Consider the following 27455-nt stretch of genomic DNA (forward strand, 5'->3'; position numbering starts at 1 on the left):
CGTTTTGTATGCTTACGGTACTGAACGCTAAATGGATTTATGGAGTGTATAATGTATATCCCTTGCTGTTGGTAAAAGGGAGTGCTTTATGGAATCTAGGGAAGTGGTATACTAATTCAAACCCCTGAAGTCAAGCTAAAACCAAGTAACTCTTCTAAAATCCAGGCTACTGATCATTATGAACAAATTGAGGGATGGGGAAGGGAAAGAGCAGATTTAAATGAAGCCTGGATTAATAGTAGGTGGGAGTACTTCCCAAGCACTTAGTACAGTGTTCTGCACACTGTAAGCGCTCAATAAATGCGATTGAATGAATGAAGTACAGGAAGCTGTGTATCTTAGTGGAAAGAGCACGGGCTTGGGAGTCAGAGGCAGTGTGGCTCAGTGGAAAGAACCCGGGCTTGGGAGTCAGAGGTCATGGGTTCTAGTCCCAGATCCACCACTTGTCAGCTGTGTGACTTTGGGCAAGTCATTTCACTTCCCTGTGCCTCAGTTATCTCATCTGCAAAATGGGGATTCAAACTGTGAGCCCCATGTGGGACAACCTGATCACCTTGTATCCCCCCAGTGCTTAGAACAGTGCTTTGCACATGGTAAGTGCTTAACAAATACCATTATTACTATTATTATTATTATTATTATTATCTGGGCCTCAGTTCCCTCATCTGTAAAATGGGGATTAAGACTGTGATCCCTGTGCGGAGCTTATTTGTTGCTGAATTGTACTTTCCAAGCGCTTAGTATAGTGTGCTCTGTGTGCTCTGCACACAGTAAGCACTCAATAAATGTGAATGAATGAATGAATAATGGGCTGTTTCCAACCTGATTTGTTTGTATCCAGCCCAGTGATTAGTACAGTGCCTGGTACATAGCACTTAGCAAATACCAGAAGGATAGTTTGGGCAGATTTCAAAGGACGGGTAAATGACTGTCCACTTGCAAATCCAAGTCCTGGTAGCCATTGGCAATCCCCATTTTACAGATGAGGTAACTGAGGCCCAGAGAAATGAAGTGACTTGCCCAAAGTCACACAGCTGATAAGTGCCGGAGCAGGGATTAGAACCCGTGACCTCAGACTCCCAAGTCTGGGTTCCTTCCACTAAGCCATACTGCTTCTCTAAACAGATCTAATGGCGTAGTGATGCTAATGATGCCTGTCTACTTCTTTTGTTTTGTTGTTTGTCTCCCCGTTCTAGACTGTGGGCCCATTGTTGGGTAGGGATTGTCTCTGTTGCTTAATTGTACTTTCCAAGCACTTAATACAGTGCTCTGCTCACAGTAAGCACTCAATAAATACGATTGAATGAATGAGGGAGGGCCTTTTCAGAAGGAATTGTATCCAGCACTTGTATCTCAGAGCTATCTTTCATGTGGGTGGGAGTCAAGACTCACTTAATGTTGTGATATTGACTCCACATGTGCCTAAGCAATGGAAATTAAGTTCTTAGTCTTTCTATCTCTCTCAATCAGTCAATCCATGGCATTTATTGATCAGCTACTGTGTGCCAAGCACTGTACTAAATCCCTGGGAGAGAAAAATATAGTAGAGTCGATAGATACGTTTCTCACCCACAAGGAGCTCATAATCTAGTGGGAGAGACAGACATTTAAAATAAGTTCCTTTTTGGGTAATGTGAAAGTAGAGTCATATGTGCTTAGGTGTTGTGAATATCAAGATAGCTTTGCTCTTTTTCCTCACTCTTTTTCTGTCTCTCTCTCTCTCGCCAGACAATCAGGTGCTTCATATCCCAAAACATTCCCGGTGCATTTTCACACACCTGCACTTATCACTTGGGCTTTTTTTTTTTAGTTAATTATCCATATAATTCCCTCAAACTGATTATCTTTTATCTATCCCAGCACTTGGCACAGAGCAAGCGATTAACAATTGACATTAAAAAAAAATCTCCACTTTGCTTTGCCTTGGTAGATATGGGCCCATTTGAGAAATATATGCTCAGGCTCCATCATCATCATCAATGGTATTTTTTGAGTGCCTACTGTGAGCAGAGCACTGTACTAAGTGATTGGGCGAGTACATACAACAGCAGAGTTGGTAGGCACATTCTCTACCACTGTGAGCTTACAGTCTAGAGAGGGAGACCCACATCTCCCCACTAGATTGTAGGCTTGTTATGGGAAGGGAAAATGTCTGCTAATTCTGTTGTATTGTACTCTTCCAGCACTTAGTACAGTGCTCTACACATAGTAAGTGTTCAATAAATATGATTGAGTGAAAGCATGTATTATTTTCCAAACTAACTGTGACTGCTCATAACTTCATCCAAGTTTGATTCTTCCTGAAACATGGACGCAGTTTCTGTTTCCCTATCTCAGTTTTGTCCATTATATTTCCAGGGACAGCTCATCTGCACAACTTTATCTTTTTTATCAATTTCTGTTTAGTTTTATCTTATAATTGAGGTTCTTGAGTTTAGTTGGCTATTTTATCTCTCCGTTATCATTATATTATACCTGTGTTTTGGGAAGAAATTGTTGCTCAAAGCAAGCAAGGTTGCTGCTTGTTAGCACCACCTTTAAGCAGGAGGTGAAACAAATTGTTGAAATGAGATTTATGCATCCTTTGAATTCCAGTAATGGTACATCTCCATTTCTATGGATGATTAAGGATTGACTGTATTTTTTTCAAGTGTGAAATGTTGTGCTTTCATGAATGAACAATCTCTCTCTTTTTGGTCAAAGAAAAGGGTATCTCCCTAATATGAACAGTTAACTGTGAAGAGTCCTCCTCTTTAATCCAATCTGTACCTGTGATTAGAAACAGGGTGTAAATCAAGAGAGAATGGCAGAAAGAAGAGGTGCTGAATCTTTGAGAAGTTACAGAAAGAAAAGAGATGGAAGAGGAAATTAAAAAGAATGAGAAGGCTAAAATGTTTTCAAAAAGGAAAAGAGCAACACACTGTGATTGGCTGAATGTCCATATGTGGAAGAATCCAGCCAGTATTTAACCTGCCTTGAGAAGTTCAATTTCCAGCATTTTATTTAGTGGATTGTTCACTTTTGAAAATGCCCAGTTGGGAATTCTCAGGTTTTGATGCAGTTTAGCTAACTGCTAATTAGCTTACTTCCAGTTGACCATTGTCTTTTCTTTTTCACGTGGACAGGTGGAGCTTGTTAGGAACCCCTGAATAGCTGGGACATAGATAATAATAATAATGATAGCATTTATTAAGCGCTTACTATGTGCCAAGCACTGTTCTAAGCGCTGGGGAGGTTACAAGGCAATCAGGTTGTCCCACAGGGGGCTCACAGTCTTAATCCCCATTTTACAGATGAGGGAACTGAGGCACAGAGAAGTTAAGTGACTTGCCCAAAGTCACACAGCTGACAAGTGGCAGAGCTGGGATTCGAACCCATGGCCTCTGACTCCAAAGCCCGTGCTCTTTCCATTGAGCTACGCTGCTTTGAAACGCAGTGGGTGTGACTAAGAACCAGAACTAGAAACTATATTGTTCTTCCAGAATCTTTCTTTCCTTCTGGAACTATCTTATTTGGATTTTCATTCTCTTCTTTTATAGCTTAAAAACAATTAACAACTTGAGATAATTTTTGTTGATGTAGCTAATAAATAACTTTCAAAACCCAGATAATTAAGATTTCTACTTTTTTGTTTTTTACTTTGGGATCTGAGTTAGAACTTAGAACATATTGAATACAAGACTCTCAGATGATCCAGACTGGCTGTTTTAACCCAAAATCGGAATACCAGAAAAATTCTATAGTAGAAGAAGGGTTCTGTTATTTGTACATATTTCCCTTTTTATGAGTGATTTAGAATGGTTCATAATGTGCACACCTATTAATATGGGATTCCTGGAAGGTTTCCCCAAATAAGTCCACTTTTCCCTTATTCCCTTTCCCTTCAGTGGCATCCATGCACTTGGATCCGCAAACTTTGGGCATTTGGTATTCACTCCACCCTCAGCCCTGAAGCACTTATGCACATTTCCATAACTTATTTATATAATAATAATAATAATGGCATTTATTAAGCACTTATGTGCAAAGCACTGTTCTAAGCGCTGGCAGGGGATACAAGATGATCAGGTTGTCCCACCTTACAAAAGCATAACATTTCACATTTGGAAAAAATACAGGTTGTCATTTTACAGATGAGGTAACTGAGGCTCAGAGAAGTTAAGTGACTTGCCCAAGGTCACACAGTAGACATGTGGCAGAGTAGGGTTTAGAACCCATGACTTCTGACTCCCATATATGTAATGTCTGCCTCCTCCTTTAGACTGTGAGCTCATTGTGGGCAAGGAAGAGTTCTACTAACGTTTGTTTTATTGTACTCTCCCATGCACTTAGTACAGTGCTCAATAAATACCAGTGACTGGTGAATTGATGATTCCCAGGGAGGTGGAAATTATTTTTCAGTTGGTATGGTGAAATGAAGAAATTCACACCTGGCCACTTGATTTGAATGAAGAAGCTCTTTCACTATGGTTACAGAACCCTTCTTAATTTGTCAGTTTTTACTCCTCATGGATGGAGGATATTTGTTTGCCACTGGGAAACATTTTGAAGCCACGAAGCTGTGTCGGCCAAGCCGAATCAAATACAGCACTGTAAAACTCAAATTTTAAAAAAGGGGTAATAGAGGTCTTATAATTCTCTTTTATAAAAGTTTGATCACTTTTTGTGAAATACCAAAACATCTTGCAGTCTAACTGTATTCACAATTATATTATTGTGATTTACAGGAGGTTGATTAGTAGGCTACTTCAGGTCTTTGAAAATATGAATTCCTCTGGTTGCCTTGGAGGAATGGGAGCGAATAGCTTGAGGCTGCTTGGGAAACACAGTATATGGTATTAGATCCCTTGAACCAAAGTTTCACACCTCCTCCTCGGATTCTGTCAGAGGAAATTTGTGATGGCCGTCTGTTTCCACCGTGAATTTATAATGAATAATATAACAGTAAAACATTGCACTTAAAAAGGTCCTTTCATCAAAGATCTCAAGGCTATTTCTAAATATTAATTATCAGAGTCTTTCAGCATCCTCATGTGGTGGTTAAATAACTATGCTAAGCATTTTTTGTGTCTCTCAGTTGAGATTCTTAGTTTTTAAAGGATATGGTCGAGATAGTTCGAGATAGAGAGTTTAAAACCACCGCAGTGTTTCATCTCTCCAGTAGTTCATGTGTCTTTTTCTTTGCCTTCGATTTACAAAAATATTTCTTTGTAATTTGAGAGTGCCTTTCATTTTTGGATTTCAAAGCCCTTTGGGTAGATTAGGGCACTCAGGTTCAGGCATGCTAAATTTCAGCCAGCAGTCACGGGCAGAAATAGAATTAGTACTCAGAATTTAAAAATCCCACTTCTGACCTTAGCTCACTTTGTTTGCCATTTTGTGGTGCATGAGTGTATAGAGAGACTTTTTTGGTGATAAGTATCAAATGAAGGGCAAGAAATGTGAAAGTGGAATTAGAAAGTGTTTTGGCTTGTATATATTTACCTCCTGGGTATCTTACATCCCATATTTACTTCTGCATTTTAAAAAATTATCAGTTTGTAAAGGCTGTTTTATATTTGGACAAAGGATTTTGATAAAACTTTAAGTGTGTTACATGCTAAAGTATTTTTTGTGTTTTAAAGAATGGAAAGATAGATGCAATTTTTACGTTCAAACCTCTGGTTCCTGAGGGTCCAGTCCATTTATGCTGTGAATTTAAATGAGTTAATTTAAGTGGTTGGGTCAGAAGCCACTCTCATCGTAGTAGCCTTGTGCCTGATTCTTAATTAAAGGCAACAGGAGATTAATTTGAAATATTAATTTAAAAGTGCATATACAAAAGGAAAGACTTACTGCAATAAAGCCTAAAGAACTTTCTTCTTGTCCCTAGATGTAGAAGACAGAACTAGCTCAGGGTCCTGGGGAAATGGAGGACACCCCAGTCCATCCAGGGTAAGTTTATCTAATCTCTCTCTCCCACAGCCATACTTCCTGAGAATGAAAATTGACCGGCCTAGCATGTACTGCCCACTCCTGATCATTTAAAATTAGGGACATGCTAAGGTGGTTACAGATTGGTTCTTTGAAATTGCTTTTTTTCCACTCTCTTACCTGATCATGCTGTTGAATTTGACACCTGCTCCGTTTTTGCTAACCCGTGTCAAGAATTTCCATTCTGTTACTGTCAGCTAAGGACCCAGTACAATAGAAGATGATTTTTGAAAGCCAGAGCATTTTTAATAATTCCTGAATAGCAGTGGCATTTTGGGAAGCCGAGAGGAGATGACGATAATATGGCTAGTGTAGACACCACCCAGGCCTTTATATTTGAGATCACCCAAATTTGGGAAGTGGTTTTATTATAAAAAATGCTTTTCCACTATTTCCCTGGTAAGGTTTTTTTTTTTCTGTCCATTAGAGTTGACTGCCTACTGGAGACATTTATGATACTGTTTCATTGGTCTCAGCTTTAGCCTGACCTCTTTTCATTGATTCCTACTGAGTCTCAGTTGGTTCCATAATGTAAAAGCTGTGTTCACAGAAGTCCACCCCTCAACTAAACCATGAAAAAAAAAAAATCAGCTGCACAACTTCCCATGGTAATGAATTCGGAGCTGACTTACAGTCCTTGAAGAAAATAATTGACATACGGTGCTGAGACATTTACTTTTGAGTGAAGGGCCAGAAGCATTGGTTATAGAAGCCCTCCTGTAATTGAGTCTCTCTGTTTTGGCATCAAGAAATCATGATATGTCAAAATCCAAAGATTCAGAAAATCCTGGGGGATGTGGCTATACACATTTCTACCGATCTGTTGGGTATGAGATCCCAACTTTAATCTTAAAAGTACAGAAGGGATACTCAAGTAAGTTTGTCAAGCTTTTGCACCAGCTGTTGAGTTTGACATTCTAATGCATTATATGGATGGGTTGAGTAAATTTTTCCTCCTCCTCATTTTACACTTAGCACTTGAAGAAGTTAAATTCTTTCCTCTTGACAGTAAGAGAAGATTACTGAACTGCTCCCTAACATGGGGATTATTCAGAGTTACTAGAGTTCTTGTGGCTTTATACTTTTGTATACTTTTTGTACACTAGAATGCACCATAGTTTACCATCTTACTGAGAAAGCACTATCTTAGTTGGTCATTAGTTTCAGAATTGTTTCCTCAAGTAGAGCAAGAAAACATTGTATTTTCATTGAAAGAATAACGCTAACTTCTAACATAGAGAATGATTCTGAATGATCACTTTGCAGATATTTTTAAAGTTTCTAGATAAGAAGTAAGCATAATTTTAAAAATCAATTTTAAATATAGGGAGTTAGTTCAGAGCAGAGTAGAATAAGTTTTTGCTGACTGGGACTTCTCTTGAGTGTGGTGAAATGCTTTTTTATTGTTCTAACTTCATCCATTTTTTTCCTTGTGGGAAGATTCTGTCCTTTGGCTAACTTGACAACTGACACCTCCAAGTAAATTTAACTTAGACTTTCAGGGCAGCAGAACCAGTTGAGCAGAATTATTTTTTGTCACTTTCTACATTATGTAAGGACTGAATTTGAACCATCTTGGTGGAAGGAAAAAAAAACAGTCGGTCGCCTAACTTCATCTAACAGACTAGCACTCACACATAAAAGTCTCACATGATTCAAGACCTTCATTTTCTTTACATGGAAATGTTTATATGGTTCCTGAGAGAAGTGGTGACAGCAAATAACCTCCTCAAATAGAGTGTATAATTTGTGACCTCGGAATGCACTCCTCCTCCCTACAAGTCTCTTCACAATTCATGTTGCTGGACACAGGAGGAGAGGGTGAGAGAGTGTGGATGGACTAGCTCAAAATCATCACCATTAGAGAAACAGTAACTTGAGCATGACTGGCTAGTGGTAAAAAAACAAGCCAAAACAAAAAAAACCTTTCACACCTTTGTCATCAGTGTCTGAGCAGTGTTTACCTGAGTGACAAGGGGCCAGACAAGATGCATAACTGTATTTTTGAAGAAAAAATGTGCAGTTGTTCAAAACATGCTCACTGAAAAGATTCTCATGGATGCAATTTCACCTTCAGCAACATTATCTCAATCTGAAGGCCAACACTTTTCTACTAATATGTACTCCAAAAGTAATTCCATTTCTTTATAATTCTTTTTAGCAGTAAATGCTAATATAAATACCTGATAATTGAGACATACTCTTTAGTCTTTATCCAGCGTTTTCTGGCTAAAGATATTTTTATGTGAACTAGGTGGGTAATTCAGGCTTAAGTTTTTTTATGCTTCAGTTCTTTGTATAATTTGCATTTGGAAATCCAGTGAGTATAAAAACAGAAATACTTACCTTTTGACTGACATGTCTTGCTGCTTCTAGCATATTCAATGACATGTGCTAATTGCGTACGGAACAAATATTTGAGAAGAGCTTCAAGTAAATGTCTACTCACCAAAATCTATAGGAATAAATTGCAGATAGTTTACTGTTATGTGTTCCCTGGAGAAGAGTTAAAGAGAGGGAGGTTGAAAAGAAGATTCATCTGTATTTACATGTTCTTTTTGGAATTTGTCTTCTGATTTTTACTGACATTTTATTCACAGAACTATGGAGATGGGACTCATTATGATCACATGACAAACAGGGACCTTGGGTCACATGACAATCTCTCTCCTCCGTTTGTCAATTCCAGAATACAAAGTAAGAGACTATATTACTCTTTTAACATGAAATGTGATGTTCTAAATTCTGGTGGTGGTGTGTGATTTGAAAAAGAAATGTGTTTATAAAAGGTATCACTTGTAGGGTCTAGGTCCTAGGCGACAAAATCTCATGAACTGAAGAGTCCCAGACCACAATCACCATTTGACTGAGAGCTGCAGATAAAAAAAAATAAATCCTTTAACCAAAATGGTGAAAATGCCTTAGTGGAGGAGAGCAGTGTTGGTTATATAGGTGAGAGATGCAGATAAAAAAAGAAGAATTATTTAGCCCAAATGATGAGCCTGCCTTCTAAAGAGAGTTGGGCAGAGTGAAGGACAGCAACATTGGCTATGAATGGCAGGTTGAGCTGAGCAGGGGTGGTAAGCAAGAAGCTACGGGGTAGGGCTAGTCTGCCCCTTGTTGGCCCCATGAGGATGGAGGTGCTTCCAATCAATCAATCAGTAGTATTTATTGAGCGCTTACTGTGTGCAGAGCACTGTACTAAGCACTTGGGAAGTACAAATTGGCAACATATCACCCATTCCATCACCCAGAAGGCCTGTAGCGATGTCTCCCTGCATCCTGCCTCCACATGGAAGAATAAAGCATGTACATGAAAGCTAGAGTAGCAGTGTGGATCAGTGGAAAGAGTACGGGCTTAGTAGTCAGATGTCATGGGTTCTAATCCTGGCTCCGCCACTTGTCTGCTGTGTGACTTTGGGCCAGACACTTAACTTTTCTGTACCTCAGTTACCTCATCTGTAAAATGGGGATTAAGACTGTTAGCCCCATGTGGGACAACCCGATTACCTTGGAGCCCCCAGTGCTTAGAACAGTACTTAGCACATAGCGCTTAGCAAATGCCATCATTATTTATTATTATTATTATTAGACGCCTCTGCTGTATGTCATAAGCTTGTTCATGGCAAGATTTTTAAGTGAGTGGTGAAAAATACTTGTTTTAGTTTCCCCAACCATCTGATTTGGCACCCAGGTTTGGCACCAGTGAAGTGTTTTGGTTATAATTTGGGATCATTAAGGGAGAATAGTTGGATTAAATAGGGTCTACATTGGAAAAAGAATCTTTTTTGGTAAGGTTCATGTAATGTCAGTCCCCTAAAATTTGAATGAAACTACCAATCGAATAATGAGAGCGATTAAAGTCGTTCAGTAATCCAACAAGGCATTTTGAAATGTTAATATAGATGGAGTCGAAGTGATAAATATGCTTGTTTATTTTCATGGCAGAGGAAAAGGAAGCAACCCATTTTAGCAGTTCTTTCAAATCATAAACTATAATACAAGTGCATTTTCATTTAAGGGGTTAGAAAAATGCCTAATATGTTTAGCACTTAAAAGACTGCTGCTTCCAATCAAGCTTGGACTGGAGTAGGCCATTTACATTATTATTTATTTCCTGTTGATTTATCCATCATCACTGGCAACATATATTAAGTGCCTACTGTATGCAGAACTTGGCTCGAGGCTCTTGGGAACATACAATGGAAGTAAATGGTGCAGTCCCTGCCCTTGAGGAATTTACGAACTAGTCAAGGAATTTAGACTGCATTCTGACCCACTGTATGCAGGTTTTGCTGCCATTTCCAGCAAAACAGACCACCGGTCCCAGTTTCTACATCAGAGATCCCTGCACCTGTCATTTTTGTTATCTCTCAGGTTGTTTGGATCAGGAGAAAAGGCTCACTGTGATGGGAGGGGTACTATTATGCAATCATGACATTTTGCACATAAGTGGTAGTACTAGCTCTCATCAGGGACAGCTTAACATGCACAGAAATACCGCAGGGTTGAAATGGCTCTAGAACCATTCTGGACCTTTCGGGGATCCACGTCTACCCCGGCAAAGATGTTTGTGGCCCATGTCTGTGGCCCTGTGTCTCTGTCACAGCTAGATTAGGGCAGACAGGGACTTGAGCACATTGACATAGGGTAAAACTTTAAATTGTGGTCCGTGATGGCCCTTTTGCGTTTGTGACATTTAGGAGCTTTAAGTTTATTAAATTAATTTTGCCTACATTCTCATATGGTCTAACAGTATACCCTTAGCTGAGAAAAGCCATTTATAAATATTCAAAAGTACCCATAGCTGCCTACCTTAATTATTACTGATAAGTGATCTTTGTTAAAATAATTGAGTATTTTAAAAAAAGTTTTAATTTTTCACCTTAGAATAAGACCTCTCTACTAGAGCCCCCATTAAAACAAAGTTATTGTCAGGCTTTTAAGTGAGTAGCTTTAACCCTGAAGTATCCTTTTACTGTTAGTATATATATATGCCGCTCAAGTGTTCTTTTAAGGTTAAGCTCCTATTTCAGTCTTATTTTTAAAAATTTTAATGAACACTTTTTTCAGTGCTACTTATTAAATACTTAGTAGGTGCCAGAGATCTATGCTAACCTATTCTGAGATAGATATAAAATAATCAGATCAGATATAGTCACCCAGAGCTCCCTATCTAGAGGGGAGCTAAAACAAGTGTTTTATTCCCATTTTACAGATGAGAACACTGAAACCCACGGAGATTGTGATTTACTCATTGCCCTTGCCAGTTTTTCCAGACATTTAGCTCCCTCCTCAGGCCCTCTGTCGCCCTGCCTCCCTCATCCCTCCCAATGACATGGCCACCTACTTTATGAAGAAAATTGACACTTTCAGCTGTGAGCTACCTAAAATCGCCCCTCCCCAGTCCTTCTCCATTCTGGCCCTATCTTCAACTTCAACTTTCCCATCCTTCCCAGCAGTATCTCTAGAGGAGATCTCCTGCCTTCTCTCAAAATCCACACCCTCCACCTGTGCATCTCATCCCATTCCTTTGCACCTCATCAAAACTCTTGCCCCCTCTCTTCTTCCCTCCAACCGTTTGCTCTCCAGTGGTTTTTGCCCCATTGCTTTCAAACATGTCCATGTCTCCCCTATCCTGAAAAATCCCTCCCTTGACCCCACAGCTCTCTCAAGTTATTGCCCATCTCCCTCCTGCCATTCTCCTCCAAATTTCTTGAGCGACTTGTTATACCTGGTCTCTCAAATTCCTCTCTTCCACCCTCTCCAATCTGGCTTCTGTCACCTTCACGTCACAGAAACTACCCTCTCAAAAGTCACCAGTTATCTCCTTCTTGCCAAATACAATGGCCTCTACTCCATTCTATTCCTCTTCTACCTCTCAGCTGCCTTTGGCACTATGGACTAGTCCCTTCTCCTGGGAAACATTATCCAACCTTGGTTAGCTTCAGTGACTCTGTCCTCTCCCAGTTCTCATCTTATCTCTCTGGCCACTCATTCTGAGTCTTCTTCATGGGCTCCTCCTCTGCCTTCTACCCTCTAACTGTGGGGATCCCTCAAGGTTCAGTTCTTGGTTCCCTTCTGCTCTCCATCTACACCCACTAACTTGGAAGACTCATTTGCTCCCATGGCTTCAACTACCATGTGTATGTAGATGATACCCACATCTGCATCTCCAGCCCTGCTCTCTCTCCCTCTCTACAGTCTTGCATTTCCTTTTGCCTTCAAGACATCTCTTCTTGGCTGTCCTCCTGTCACCTCAAGCTTAACCTGTCCAAAACAGAATTCCTTATCTTCCCACCCAAACCCTAACCTTCCCTTAGCTTTCCCATCATTGTAGATGGCACCATCATTCTTCCTGTGTTACAAGCCCATAACATTGGCATTATTTTTGACTCCATTCATTCATTCAATCAATCATATTTATTGAGTGCTTACTGTGTGCAGAGCACTGTACTAAGCACTTGGGAGAATGCAACAATAAGCAGACACATTCTCTGCTTACGAGTTTACTTCTTTCTCTCATTGAACCTACATATTCAGTCTATCACTAAATCCTTTCGTTCCCATCTTCACAAAATGGCTAAAATCCCCGCTTTCCTCCATTCAAACTGCTACCACATTAATACAATCACCCTTTCCTCTCCATCCAAACTGCTACCACATTAATACAGTCACTTATCCTATCCTGCCAGGATTACTGCATCAGCCTCCTTGCTGACCTCCCAGCATCCTGCCTTTCCCCACTCCAGTCCATACTTCACTCTGTTACCAAGAAAATTTTTTTACAAAAATGTTCAGAACATAATAATAATAATAATGATAATAATAGTGGTGTTTGTTAAGTGCTTACTATGTGCCAAGCACTGTTCTGAGTGCTGGGGTAGATACAAGGTAATCAGGTTGTCCCACGTGGGGCTCACAGTCTTAATCCCCATTTTACAAATGAGATAACTGAGGCACAGAGAAGTCAAGTGGCTTGCCCAAAGTCACACAGCTGACAAATGGCGGAGCCAGGATTAGGACCCATGACCTCTGACTTCCAAGCCCATGATTTTTCCACTAAACCATGCTGTTTCTCATAAAAATGATGGTAATTGTTAAGTGCTTACTGTGTGCCAAGTACTGCTCTAAGAGAGTAGAGACAGGTAATCAGATTTTCCCACTTGGGGCTCACAGTCTTAATCCCCATTTTACAGATAAGGTAATTGAGGCCTAGAGAAATTAAGTGGCTTGCTCAAGGTCACACAGCAGACAAGTGGCGGAGTTGGGATTAGAACCCACGTCCTCTGACTCCCAAGCCCATACTCTTTCCATTGAGCCGACCCTGTGGGAGGGAACCCCCTGCAAGAGGGTATAGATAAATATGGATGTGTGCATATAGGTGGGAGTCAGAAAAGGCCACATGCCTAGACAAGGCCCAGGAAAAAGAACAGATATGTGGTTATGTGAGTAATAATAATGGCATTTGTTAAGTGCTTACTATGTGTGAAGCACTGTCCTAAGCACTCGGGGGGGATTCAAGGTGATCAGTTTGTCCCACGTGGGGCTCACAGTCTTAATCTCCATTTTATAGATGAGGTCACTGAGGCCCAGGGAAGTTAAGTGACTTGCTCGAAGTCACACAGCTGACAAGTGGCAGGGCCGGGATTAGAACCCATGACGTCTGGCTCCCAAGCCCGCGCCTTCCATTTAGAGAAGCAGCGTGGCTCATTGGAAAGAGCCCGGGCTTTGGAGTCAGAGGTCGTGGCTTCAAATCCCAGCTCTGCCACTTGTCAGCTGTGTGACTTCGGGCAAGTCGCTTCACTTCTCTGGGCCTCAGTTCTCTCATCTGTAAAATGGGGATTAAGACCGTGAGCCCCACGTGGGACAACCTGATTACCTCGTATCTACCCCAGCACTTAGAACAGTGCTTTGCACGTAGTAAGCGCTTAACAAATACCAACATTATTATTATTATTATTATTATTCCATTGAGCCACACTGCTTCTCTATGTTGTCACCCCACTCCTCAAAAAGACTCCAGTTGTTGCCCATCCACCTATGCATGAAACAGAAAAACACCTCATCATTTAGCTTTAAAGCTCTCCATCACCTTGCCCCCTCCTACTTGATCTCACTGCTCTCCTACTATAACCCAGCGAGCACACTTCACTCCTCTAATGCTTACCTTCTCACTGTGTTTTGATCTCTCTTATTTTGCTGCTGACCTCTGCCCCAGTCCTGCTTCTGGAAGTAGGGATCCGTAATTTATTTATTTATATTATTGTCCGTCTCCCACCCACTGACTATAAGCTCCTTGTGGGCAGGGGATGTGTCTGTTTAGTGTTGTACTTTCCCAAGTGCTTAGTACAGGGCTCTGCACACACAGTAAGTGCTTAATAAACACGATTGAATGAATTAATTAATGAATAAATTTACTCACAGTCCCACTGTAGAGCAATGGCAGAACTAAAACTGGAATCCACAAATTATCTTTCACTAAGCTATGCCATTTCGCCCATCATCATTTTTCAAGTGATTACAAAATAATGTAATCCAAGCATAGAAGTCTGGACACCTTCTCTTCCTGACACTCAGTTTAGATGTTTAAAATGGATATTGTTTGACACTGCGTCCTATATTTGAGCTGTTTGGCTAACGTTTCAACCTTTGGGGATTAAGATCTGTTTAGTGATAGGATGGATGAATATGTGGTTTTAACTTTGTAAAAGAAAAAAAAATACAGCCTCTTCAAAATTGAATAGTCAGAGAAAAATTTTCCATTTCTCAGAAGTGCTTTAATTTATAAGGAATAGCTGTGTAATTGGATAAAATCAAGCAGTAGCTAACACATGAATTATAAAAAAGACAATGCATTTGTATATGTATCTCATTTCAAAAATGTTTTCACATAAAAGCAATAAGGAACGGTACTAGAAACAAAAATGAACAAAGAATGAACTGTTAAGAAATATATGCCGTACCAATATTTTTCAGAATTCTAGGTAGTTACTAAGGAAAGAAACCAAACTGTGCTTTTAAAACTTGAGTTGCCCCACAGCTGAATTCTTTCAGTTTGTAGTTAGTTGTTTAAGCCCGAAAATTGTGCCAGCTGAATTCCTTACTCCTGTCTGCCCTCTTTCCCATTAAATTCTTAAATACAGAGGTCCAGACGTTATACTACACTGTAACAGAAAGCAGTATTATACCCACAGCTCTCAACACCCACTGTTCTTAATGAAAGACCCTTTCTGTCCGTAGACTGTCTACTCTGAAACATGGCTCATTGTTTACAACCTGCTACATTTTCCACCTCAAGCAGATTTTTGCACAAAAAATGGTTGTGTTCAGACTAAATGGTTTATCTGATGTTAATAGAGCAGTGTCAGGTTTAGGTCCAATCAGTAACCCAAAGAAATGGAGACTTACAAGTATTTGGAAAAAAGTGCATATTAGAATCTTCAAAATTTGAAATTGATAAAGCTCTTATCTGTAAAATTATCCAATCTCAAACTTCTTCTAAAGTCCAAATGAACTTGTGCACTTAAAGAAAACACTTAATACTAAAATTCGCCAACTAATTTAGAGACACTTGAAACTGAGACATCTTTAAGTAAATCCTTAGCATTTTGTTTTATTCTGATTAAAGTTAAATTTAGGAAAAATCATCAATGGTTGTGCTGAACATTTGGACTCGTAGACGGTATGGTACGTATTCTTTAGGGCTCAGGCCACATCCCATGTTATGGTTTGTTCAGGAGTTTCCATGCAGAAAGAAAATAGGCCATACTCTAGGTTCTTGACAGTGATCCAACATCTGCTTTCTGATCTATAGCTGGTTCTTGTTAAAACTAAGTAGGCTTTCTTTACATTTCAAAGGCTGGGCTCTTCCAATGATGTCACTTTGTGGTAGGAACTCTGTCATCAGAAATAAATCACTCATTTTATTGGACCGATCTCTCTTATGTTCATTCAGTCAAGGCAGTGACTGAATGAAACATCAATTCCAGAAATGTGTTACTAATTTTACGGGACAGAATTATTAACTGTAGCTGACCTGCTTTTTCTTTGAGTAGAGTGTTTTTGCAGTTTATTCTTTGGAGGCAAAGCATAAGCTTTATTGATTTGATTTTTTCATTTGGGAGCACTATTTTGTTTATGAAAAATATTGTTTAGCACATATGATACTTCAGGAAATCATTTATGGGCAGAAGTATGGGCAGGGGAAGGACACTTAATCAAGATCTTAGAATCCTCTGATGCCACATTTAGCATCCTTCATAAGCCAATTCATTTTTGTGTTATTCTACTTCTGTTGAGGTTCAGTATGAACCTTAACACTCATTTATGGTTCCATCCCAAATTTCCAGAAAATGGTAAGGTTACGGAAATACCACTCAGTATCATCTTCCTTCTGTTAGGGTTATTCTATTAAGCTAACATCTAGTGATATGAGTACATGGGTGGCTCCATTCGTCATACTATAATATGTTGAAAGAAGTTATGTTTGAGAAGATGGGAAGTTGAGAAGCTGTTTGGTGTAGTGGAAAGAACACAGGCTTTAGTATTCAAAGGACCTGAGTTCTATACTTGTCCCTGCCTTGTGACCTTGGACAATTCACTTAACGTCTGTGTGCTTCAGATCATTCATCTCTAAATATCAGTTTTCTCTTTCCTCTATACTGTGAGTCCCATCTGGAACAAGGATTGTGTTCAACCTGATTTGCCCTTATCTACCACTGTTTTTATAGTACAGTGCCTGGCACTTAATAAATTCTGTAGTAATAGTGTTTGTGTGCTTAATTAAGTCAGTAGTATTTACTGAGTGACTACTGTGCACAGATCACTGTACTCGTGCCTGGTGACTGAGCCAACTTTTTTTATAAAAACACACCTCAAAACAGCCATGGGGATTTAGGGCTTTAAAATCTCGTGTGAAGGGAATTTAATTTCCTTTTAGTTTTCTACAGCAGAGTGTCAGTAGATGTAGTGAAGTAGAAAGCTGAAACAATTATCTAGAAAATTCATACTCGAAGAAAGCAAACTTCTTGTTGAAGTAGCAGCAAGGGTTTCTAGGACTTGAATTATCCATGTTAAATTAAATTTGTTTTCCAACAATCACTATGTTTCATTTGTCGCTTTGCTTTGCCACATGCTTGTATTTGAACTTTAGCATTTAATAATAATTACTTAGAGACAATAATGAATGACATGGAGTATGCCTTATCCATATGAGCAGTATGGATAATGTATTGCAAAACTCTGAGGCTCACATGGTACAGTTTGAAGCAGATTGATTAAGCACAATCAGGTGAGCAGAAAGAAAAGGTCTAGGCACACCAATCAAACACTGCCTATGCACCTGAGTCCTAAGAGAATTGTTTAAAAAGGCTGCCAGCTGACTACTTTTTCTGTAGCAATTCTTGAAAGTTGCAGCCACACTTCAGAGGCTTGAACAACAGGAAGAAGTTGAGTGAATCTTCCTTATGCAAGTTAAGTAAATATGTAAAGAACCTGAAGCATTTGTATATAGTAAGCTTATCCATTTTAAGCTGTTGTTAGGAGGGTATTTATCTTAACTTGACTCTCTATAAAGTATAACTGGTCAGGGAATGAGTTAAATTTGGAATACATGCCTCAGGCAATAATTAGTACCGAAGATTGGTGAAATAAAATTTGCCACTATAGAAAATCACCTATTCAGCTCAACTGCAGCTTCCATGAATTGAAAGCCTATTTTGTTCCAGTATATAGTGTGAGCTTTAATTGCTACCTAGATTTTTTCTAGAATAAATGAGTATGGTGATCTGTCAGTCTAGTAAATTCAGATACATGTATTGGTATCTGAAGGGTATGAAAAGTGATACATTATTTCAAGTGCGGGCAGTTCAGTTCAACCTTAGCTGTTTTGCTGTTAAGGTACAGTTTTCTTTTATAGTATTGAGTCATATGAATAAATTGTTCTTATCCTGCCATACTTTTAAAACCCCACCATCTAAATCGAGCATTTCACTATTAGGACCACGTTGAGGTTTCAGAAAGTTAAGAAGGAATCTCTTGTTTTAGAGAATGTCTTTAATTTCCTATGGGTTAGTGGTTAATAGTTTTATTTGGTTACTGTGGTCCAATTGTGGTTCATTGTTGCCTGGCAGGAATGTTTAGCATTGTATTTGTTTCAGAGGGCATCTGGCTACCATGAATTTAACCCAACTGGGGGTAGGGTTAAGATCCCAGAAATGATTTCAGTAGCCCTCTAGTAATTCTCCAAAAAGGAATTATCTCAGAATTGTCCTGTCCGTAACCCAGCCTGAGTTGATACTAATAGAGAGAAAGCATCTTCATTCATTCATCTCAAGCCAAAAATAAAGTTGAAAATGGAAAGATGACTGTTCAAAGAATTATGAAAGTGAATTAAACACCCAAAAAAGAAAAGAATTACCACAAATGTGAACTTTTCTTCTGTACTAAAGTAGTTTATCAGCATTTCCTAGATTTTTTTTTGAGGTAGAAAAATAAAAACGGAAGGTATTGGTTGGTGTGATGTGGAATAATGTTGGTTAGCAAGAATATATTCAAATATTTTTAGAGAAAATGAAAATCAGCCAATCATGTGAAAACTAATTTTAGACTAGCTTTCTGATGAATGATGTGAACTACAGCAAAATTGGGTTTGCTTTTTAACATTTATGGGATGGTTTTGGAGGTGGATCATGATGCAACAAAGCTTCATATATTTAGAATAACTGGTAAATCACTTATATTCATGCATTTTGTCTAATCACACTCCCAGGTGGTTGAAGTTTGAAGTTATAATGGCATGATCTGTCTTAATTTATTTCTAGGTAGTGTTTGAGAAACGGAAAACAATAAACACTTTATGTTTTTTGTGACTATTTCTCTTTTTGATTTTCTGGAGTTCATTCCTGCTCTTTTCAAGTACTAGAATTTTAAAATCCAGATAAGTGTGGAAGCTCAGAACAAAAACCTATTAGTGGTCTATAGTTTGCTAAATTTTCAGGATATGATTGTGTCCAATTTCAGAGAAATTCCCTTGTAACAACGATTCTTTTTCTTTCTATTCACATATTAAATAGAGAAAGCTTTATGACCTAGTGAAAGGCACTTGTGCCTGAGACAGAGGACATGGGACTTGCTTGCTTGTGTGACCTTGGGCAAGACACTTAGATCCTCTGTGTCTGTTTTCTCACTATAAGGTGGGAATTTATTTGTGTTCTCTCTCCTACTTAGACTGTGAGCTCAATGAGAGACAGGGACTGTGTCCAACCTGATTATCTTGTATCTACCCTAGTGCTTAGTATAGTGCTTGACATAGTGCTTAACAAGTACCTCAATTATTGTTATAATCATCATTATTGATCTAAATATAATTGTATCTCACTTTTTGCTTACATGTGTGCTTTCATAGTCTCTTACCGGGCCTTTAATAATTATGGTATTTGTCAATTGCTTACTATTACTACACATATCTCCTCCAAGAGGCCTGAGGCTTCCCTAACTAAGCCCCTCAACCCCTTTCCTTCTTTGGATGGATTAGAACCCGTGACCTTGTGACTCCAGCTTCCGTATTCTATCCACTGCTCCATGCTGCTTCCCATATTTCTCATGTTGTGCATATTTCTTGAACCTATATCCATACCAGATATGCTCTATTCAACTCTAGAGATTCAGAAAGTTCCAATTTCTGAATCTTATTGTATAAAAGTGGTTTATTTCTCACCTAGCCATGTAAAGTGGAACTATATTTAATTATTTTATTACGTGTGCAGTGTGCTTTTGACTGAGTATTATCAGCAAATTAGGAAATGTTCTCCCAGAAATGCTCATCTATAGAATGCTATCTGCAAAGAAATAGCTGTGTCAATCAGTTAATCGTATTTACTGAATGCTGTATTAAGCGCTTGGGAGTGTAATAATAATAATAATGGTATTTGTTAAGCTCTTACTATATGCAAAGCACTGCTCTAGGTGCTGGGGGGATACAAGGTGATCAGTTTGTACCACGTGGGGCTCACAATCTTAATCCCCATTTTACAGATGAGGTAACTGAGACACAGAGAAGTTGTGATTTGCCCAAAGTCACACAACCGACAAGTGGCGGAGCCAGGATTAGAACCCATGACCTCTGACTCCCAAGCCCATGCTCTTTCCACTGAGCCACGCTGCTTCTCAGTACAGTATAGCAGTATGAGTTACATTCCCTGCCCACAATGAGCTTACAGCCTAGAGGGGAAGACACACATTAATGTAAATAAATGACAGATATGTAAATATCCCCTCCCCAAAGCACTTTGTACATATTACTCTGTTCTATTTATTGTATTAATGATCTGTATATAGTTATAATTCTATTTATTCTGATGCTATTGACACCTGTCTACTTGTCTTGCTGTGTGTCTCCCCTTTCTAGACTGTGAGCCCGTTGTTGGGTAGGAACCATCTCTATATGTTGCCGATTTGTACTTCCCAAGCGCTTAGTGCAGTGCTGTGCACACAGTAAGCGTTCAATAAATACGATTGAATGAATGAATACATAAGTGCTGTTGGGGTGGGTGGGAGGATGATTGAAGGGAGCAAGTCAGGTGGAGACAGAAGGGAGAAGGTGAAAGGAGGCTTTTGAAATGCTTGTCTGTGTTTGCTAGTCAAGGTGCAAAATATGATAATGCCAATTTTCCTTAACATGGGGTTCAATCAAAAACATGACACTCATGTTATAGGAGAACTGAGTGCATTATCATTTCTGTTTCGGCACTAGGATTGTTTCATTTTAATATTTCTATTCCTTGTTGGAAAACAAAGGCAAAAATGTAGTCTCAGATTCATGACAAAATACTCCTTACCTTTTCTCTCACTGAGACATACATCAGTAGATGCCGATAAAATTGTATGGAACATTCAAAACAAGTTGTGATGTTAGGCTGACACCTTTCAGCTCTCAGCTTAGTTTTTATTGTGTGAAAAACGGTCGTAGAATACTTTCTAATTGAGGAAGCTAAGTAAAATGGATATTCAAATAAAAGAATTATGGAAAACAAGGCATCATCAAGATGAGTATCAAGCACAAAACAGACAGCATGGGTTTGTCACTGAATGAAACTATGGTACATCTGCACCTGGAAACCGTTTGCAGTTCTTTTGGAGGACGTCAGCTTTTCTCTAGACTGTATGCTCCTTGTGGGCAGGGATTGTGTGTACCAACTCATATTGTATTTTCTGGAGTATTTAGCACAGTCCTCTGCATATAGTAAGCACTCAGTAAATTCCATTAATGTTTTTAAAAAAGTTCAGCGAAGCACAACTAGAGAGAGTGGGGGATATTTACTAGTAGTATTATTTGTGTCCCGAATGTGTAGAAGGCACTGTACTAATCATTAAGGGAAGAGAAACATGGGTAAAATATAGCTATAGTCCCTGATCTCCAAGGGGTTCACAATCTAAGGGTAGGGGTGATGTGAGATTAGCAACAGACACAAGAAAATATGAAAACAAATATGATGAAAGGATAACTACGGTGAATATGATATAAGCGTCACATCCTGGATGGTGACTTTCCCAGTGTTCGTCAAGACAGGCTCTTGGTATTTGCATCATTTCCAGGATTAACCAGGGGCCAGTGGATGTGGTTGCTGGGGAGGGGTTATCAACTTCTCCCCTGACATGTAGGCCCCACAGTCTGATCGGGGGCAGGTTGTACTCAATGATGTAGTGAGAATTTTTGGAAAAAGAGAGGACTGATAAAAATTTATATAAAGATGTGAATGCAACAGGCACAAGATTATGATTTCATCATATCTGGCAGTATCAGGACTACCAGATATTTTATAGATATTCACCCATTGGTGATACTCATTAAAAGAAAGTGATAAGCAGAAGACGTTGTACAGGTCGTAAGTATTACTAAAGCTAGAAAGGATTTTAATAGATTTGTGAAGGATAGGTCCAGGTTATCTATCATTTATGGGAATAATGAAGGATGAGAGAAAGGAAAATCAGCAATTTCAAAAGGCTAAAAAAGGTTGGATATTTTATATTACGTGTCATGGAGGCAAAAGTTTAAAAAGTCTATGTTATAATCATGTATAGGGGAACTAGCGAAGTTCCTTCAAATGGTTCTTTGTGTCACACTGGAGGCAGATTGCTGGACTGGTTAAGAGATTGGTATGCCCCAGTGTAACATTTCTTTCATTTTTATGTTCTTATGAACAAAAAAACACTTGAATAACTCCTTCAGCATGTTTTTTTATATTAAATATGTATGTCTTTTGTTACGCTGTCCATCATCTGCTCTAGATATCTCTGGTATTGATAAGTAAGTGATGCTGAAGTCCATGATTTAGGTAATTCTGCTGGAGATTTATCATATGTGAGTTACAAAATTCAGAAGAATCAGTAGCATTGTAAATTATTCTCCGAAGTTTGGCTAATCAATCAATCATATGTATTAAGTGCTTACAGTGTGCAGAGGTAAGCACTTAGGAGAGTACAATAGAACAAAGTTGGTACACACACTCCCAGGTTATCAGGAGGTAAAGTCTGTCTAGGCTTTATACATTTTAATTGTCAAAGAAGTATGAGCTCCTTCGGTAGATCATAAACGTTTTCAAGTTAGAAACTGTCAACCAATATGATGTATTCTTAATAGCATGTACAGTGCCTATTAGTGTTCATAAATACTATGGACTTAAATTGAGGATGCTGCTTACATTAAGCTGTCTTCACCTTTTTGTTGGGCAAATTGCTATGCTGAGAATTATGTCAGCAGGTTTCATAAAAAAAATTGCTTTTAGACAGGAGAAGTCAGGTTTGTTAGGAGAAGATGGGTAGTTTAGGGAAGAGCTTTTCATTTTTAAAACATAGTCTTTGATCTAGTTCTGTAGTTGATATTGGAAGAAAATAAGAATTTAAGTCCTGAGGCTAATAGCACTCATCTTAACATGTTTATTTGTAGTTGACCTGCCAGCCTTCAGAGAAATCCTAGATTTTATAGTGTCAGTCTTAAGCACTTAACTATCCACCAAACTCTGTCTTGTAGTCCCAGGCTAATTTGCTATTGTTTGCAATCTAAGCCACCTTTTCTCTCCTTGTCTTTTCTGCCCTTTCAGCTATGGAAATGTTCAGAAATTCAGCTTCTCAGTAGTGTCATGAAAAGACCTTCTGCCTGACCCTTGATTTAGGTGGTGGCAGTGTAGTTTGTAGGAGTCTTAAAATACCAAAATATAAATGAATACATTTCATCTTAAACCACCAAGTAGCAGCTTCGCTTAGTGGAAAGTGCACAGGTTTGTGAGTCAGAGGACCTGGCTTCTAATCCCACCTCTGCCACTTGCCTGCTGTGAGACCTTGAGCAAGTTGATTAACCCTCTGTGCCTCAGTTTCCTCACTTGAAAGATGGGGATTGAATCATACTTCCTCTATCTGGACAATAAATACAAGAAAGCCTTCTGTGTGCAAAAGAGATATTAAGTGTTTTGTACCACCTAATATTTAATCAAAATTGTAGTATTTAAGAACTTATTATATGTCAAACACTGAACTAAGCACTAGACTGGACATAGTCCCTGGGCTGTATTTCTCACAGACTTGCAGCAGTTCAGTCAAACATATTTATTGAGCACTTACCGTGGGCATTGCACTGTACTAAGCGCTTCGGAGAATACAGTATAATAGAGTTGGTCGACTCATTCCCTGCCCACAATGAGTTTACAGGCTAGAGTCCCAAGACAAGTTATTCATATTAGATTAGTGGTTTCATTATGTAATTTAAGACCATCATTAGGTTCTTTCCTGTGTCCCCTGCATCCCCTTCCACCTTTTATGACCCAGACACTGCCATTTTTCCAACAGTCATCCTTGCATGCTTTTTGGAGCATTAAGTGTCCTCGGGGATTTCTAGAGCTAGGAGCAGGCACGTTGCATGAGCCTTCAAGAGGTGGATAACATCTGTGGGGAGGGTTTCAGTCTGTGTCCCTTAGGAAAGATATGTTAGTTCTAGGGAGAAGGAGGAACAAGAGACAGTGAGGAGTGAAAAGAGGTAGTCTCTAGATGGATCCCACTCATCTGCAAATTTATGTCAACAAAGATAACTCTTTGCAGAGTGTCATCGTTGATGATCATTTCTAAAACATTTCAATCCCTATACAGGGTTGTACACTCAACTTGTATGAATAATTCTTGGTTCTAGAAAGAAATGAAGTCCTCAGCCCTCTGATCAGGCAATGATATGTGCCTCTGAGGAGGGGGGTCTCACAGGGCCTTTTTGTTCCATGATCACAGAGTTTACCTGCTAGCCCTAACAGTTTCTTCACAAGTCATGTTGTGGAGGACCAGGTGAATGAATGTGTGCCTGGCAACCAATCCCCAGTAAAGAAAAAACAGCTCAACGTCATGTCTCCCGATGAAAGGAAGATCCTTCCTCTCCACTCCTATCCTTCTCCTGATAGCCTTGCTGTTGGACCAGTCAGTCATTTGGAACAGTGGAAAGAGAACTGCTGAGATCATTTGGTCAGTAATGGATGCTGCACATATCAATCAATCAATCGTATTTATTGAGCGCTTACTGTGTGCAGAGCACTGTACTAAGCACTTGGGAAGTACAAGTTGGCAACATATAGAGACAGTCCCTACCCAACAGTGGGTTCACAGTCTAAAAGGGAACAAAACCAAACATACTAACAAAATAAAATAAATAGAATAAATATGTACAAGTAAAATAAATAGAGTAATAAATTTGTACAAACATATGTACATATATACAGGTGCTGTGGGGAAGGGAAGGAGGTAAAATGGGGGGGATGAAGAGGAGGACGAGGGGGAGAGGAAGGAAGGGGCTCAGTCTGGGAAGGCCTTCTATGAAACTTTGCATGCCCCCCTGCCTATCTACTGACTTGCACACCTTGCCCCTATGAAAATATGACTTGCAGGGAATAGAGAGTGCAAATAGCACTGCACAAATAACCAACACTATCATCATTTCCCTGCCACAGGCTCTCCCTGGTTTCTGACAGGAGACTCCATCACCTTTTTCCTCTTAAAGACCTATGTAAGTTTCTGGTTCTGCAGCAAAACCGTTCATATCTGCAGAGCCAATTTTAGAAATGCTAGGCTCTCCCCTAATGGGCAAGCAGTGCTAACATCTTTGAGTGTTTTAAAATATGGAAAAGACCAACTTATATGAGACCAACCATGAGAAGCAGCATGGACCTCGAAGTCAGTCGATCATAGGCTCTCATCCTGGCTCCTCCAAGTGTCCACTGTGTGACCTTGGGTAGGTCACTTCACTTTTCTGTGCCTGTTACCTTATCTGTAAAGTGGGATAGAAACTCTGAACCCCACTTGGGACAGCGACTGTGTCCAACCCAATTTGCTTGTATCCACCCCAGTGCCTGGCACAAAGTAAGCACTTAACAAATACTATTTTATTATTATTATTTGGCCACTTAAGGATGAAGTCTCATGGCAGGATTGTTGCTCTTAATTGAGAGGGGTAGCCATGTGCCTTTGTGGGATATTTTGCATCACTTCTACATCTTCCTTTTGTATTAGTTGCATCTTATCCATTAGATTATAAGCTTCTCAGAGGCACTTCATCCAAGAGTATTTTGTGTGCGCATAGCAAACTCAGAATAAATATCGCTGTTGAATCTTTGGCCTACCCTGAACAAGGTGCTGGGTTGATCAATCAATCAATTATATTTGTTGAGCTCTGAGTGCAGAGCACTGTACTAAGCACCTGGAAGAGTTCAATATCTCCATTTCCTTATCTATGTGAAGGAAATAATGCTTTGCACACCCTAGTCATCTCACGTGTTTTGAGGATTATGAAATGTCATAATATTTTGAGGCCTTTTTGAGTGGTCCTAATATTCCAGCTCTCACTATTACATATCACTATCACAAAACTGCAAGTGATCAAGTAAAAATAGAATTCCATGTTACTATAAAAAGTATGAGGCATTTAAAGTTGAAGGATTTCCTAAGAATAATAATAATAATGGTAGCATTCGTTAATCACTTACTGTGTGCCAGGCACTATACTAAGCACTGGGGTATGTACAGGCAAATTAGGTTGGTTCCAGTCCCCCATCCCACATGGGGCTCACAATCTTAATCTTCATTTGACAGATGAGGGAACTGTTTCACAGAGAAGTGAAATGACTGAGGTCACACAGGAGACAAGTAGCGAAACTGGGATTAGAACCCAGGTCCTTTTGACTCCCGGGTCTGTGCTCAGTCCAGTAGGCCAGGGTGCTTCCCCAACACTCAAATTCAGCAAGTGGTTGTCATAGATGAGGGATGATAAATGAGAAGCAGCATGGCTCAGTGGAAAGAGCACGGGCTTGGGAGTCAGAGGTCATGGGTTCTAATCCCGGCTCTGCCGGTTGCCAGCTGTGTGACTTTAGGCGAGTCGCTTCCTTCACTTCTCTGTGCCTGTTACCTCATCTGTAAAATGGGGATGAAGACTGTGAGCCCCACGTGGGACAACCAGATCCCCTTGTATTCTGCCCAGTGCTTAGAACGGTGCTTTGCACATAGTAAGCGCTTAACAAATGCCATTATTATTATTATTATTATTTTAAATTAGGCTGTGTGGTTCAGGTAGTTACAGGCATCAGAGAGAGTGAGAAACTTCCCCCTGACTCCTAAACACACCAACTCCCAGAACAATAACAAATTCTTCCTGACCACACTTTCTGTTCTCCTTCACAGACACCATCAGAGCCCTGTACACTATAGGCACTTAATAAATATTATTCTTACTACTTCTACTATCATTTATACTTAGTGTATCCTTTGGCCTACTCAATCAGTAGTTTGATAAATAGAAGAACACAGCATGCTCTTGGGAGTCAGAAGGACCCGGGTTCCGATTCCAGTTATGCCACTTGTCTGCTGTATGACCTTGAGCAAGTCACTTCAGTTCTCTGTGCCTCAGTTCTGTCGTCTGTAAAATGGGGATTAAGACTGTGTCCAACCTGATTACCATGTATCTACCCCAGTGCTTAGAACACGGTGCCTGGCTTGTACTAAGCACTTAACAAATACCATTAAAAAGGAGTATGTGAAACAGACATTTAGACCTTACTTATTTTGTGCAGGTAGTTCTGGGCCTTTCTCTTGAGGTCAGAGTCCTGCAAGATGGGGCTCAAGCTCCTTGTAGTATCGCCAGATATGATCAAGCCATCAGTATCCCAAAGGACCCCAGCTCTTTCTGCTCTTCATGCTTTGCTGAATTTCCCACTGGTCTCTAAGCCGGCCTCTTCTAAGCTTCTAGGTGCGTTGTACTAGATGCTAGGGTCCTTAGTTGGCCATGGGGAGCTCAGTGAAGTTCTGTTCTTCGAAGGACAATGTTTTTTCTTCCCCCTTCTTGCCCCTACCCTCCCAACACACTCACATGCATTCCCTTCTCCGTTTAGTGAGGCAAGCTCCCTAGTCAAGATTTTTACCCTTAATCGATATGCATTTATTTTGCTTCTCAAAAAATA

At 39.6% G+C, this 27455-nt stretch overlaps 1 protein-coding gene across 6 annotated transcripts in view; it reads left to right on the forward strand.

The window, feature by feature from the left end:
- The window catches only part of TCF4 (transcription factor 4), a 435364-nt gene that overhangs the window by 154088 nt on the left and 253821 nt on the right, over positions 1 to 27455 (forward strand). For all 6 annotated transcript variants that reach the window (XM_038743885.1, XM_038743886.1, XM_038743884.1 and 3 more), the window contains exons 4-5: positions 5873 to 5934; positions 8574 to 8670. In XM_038743885.1, the coding sequence (XP_038599813.1) occupies positions 5873 to 5934; positions 8574 to 8670 (159 nt within the window). The remainder of the gene's footprint in view (positions 1 to 5872; positions 5935 to 8573; positions 8671 to 27455) is intronic.

This window comes from Tachyglossus aculeatus, chromosome 3, assembly GCF_015852505.1.
Source record: "Tachyglossus aculeatus isolate mTacAcu1 chromosome 3, mTacAcu1.pri, whole genome shotgun sequence".
In the NCBI taxonomy this organism is placed as follows: Eukaryota; Metazoa; Chordata; class Mammalia; order Monotremata; family Tachyglossidae; genus Tachyglossus; species Tachyglossus aculeatus.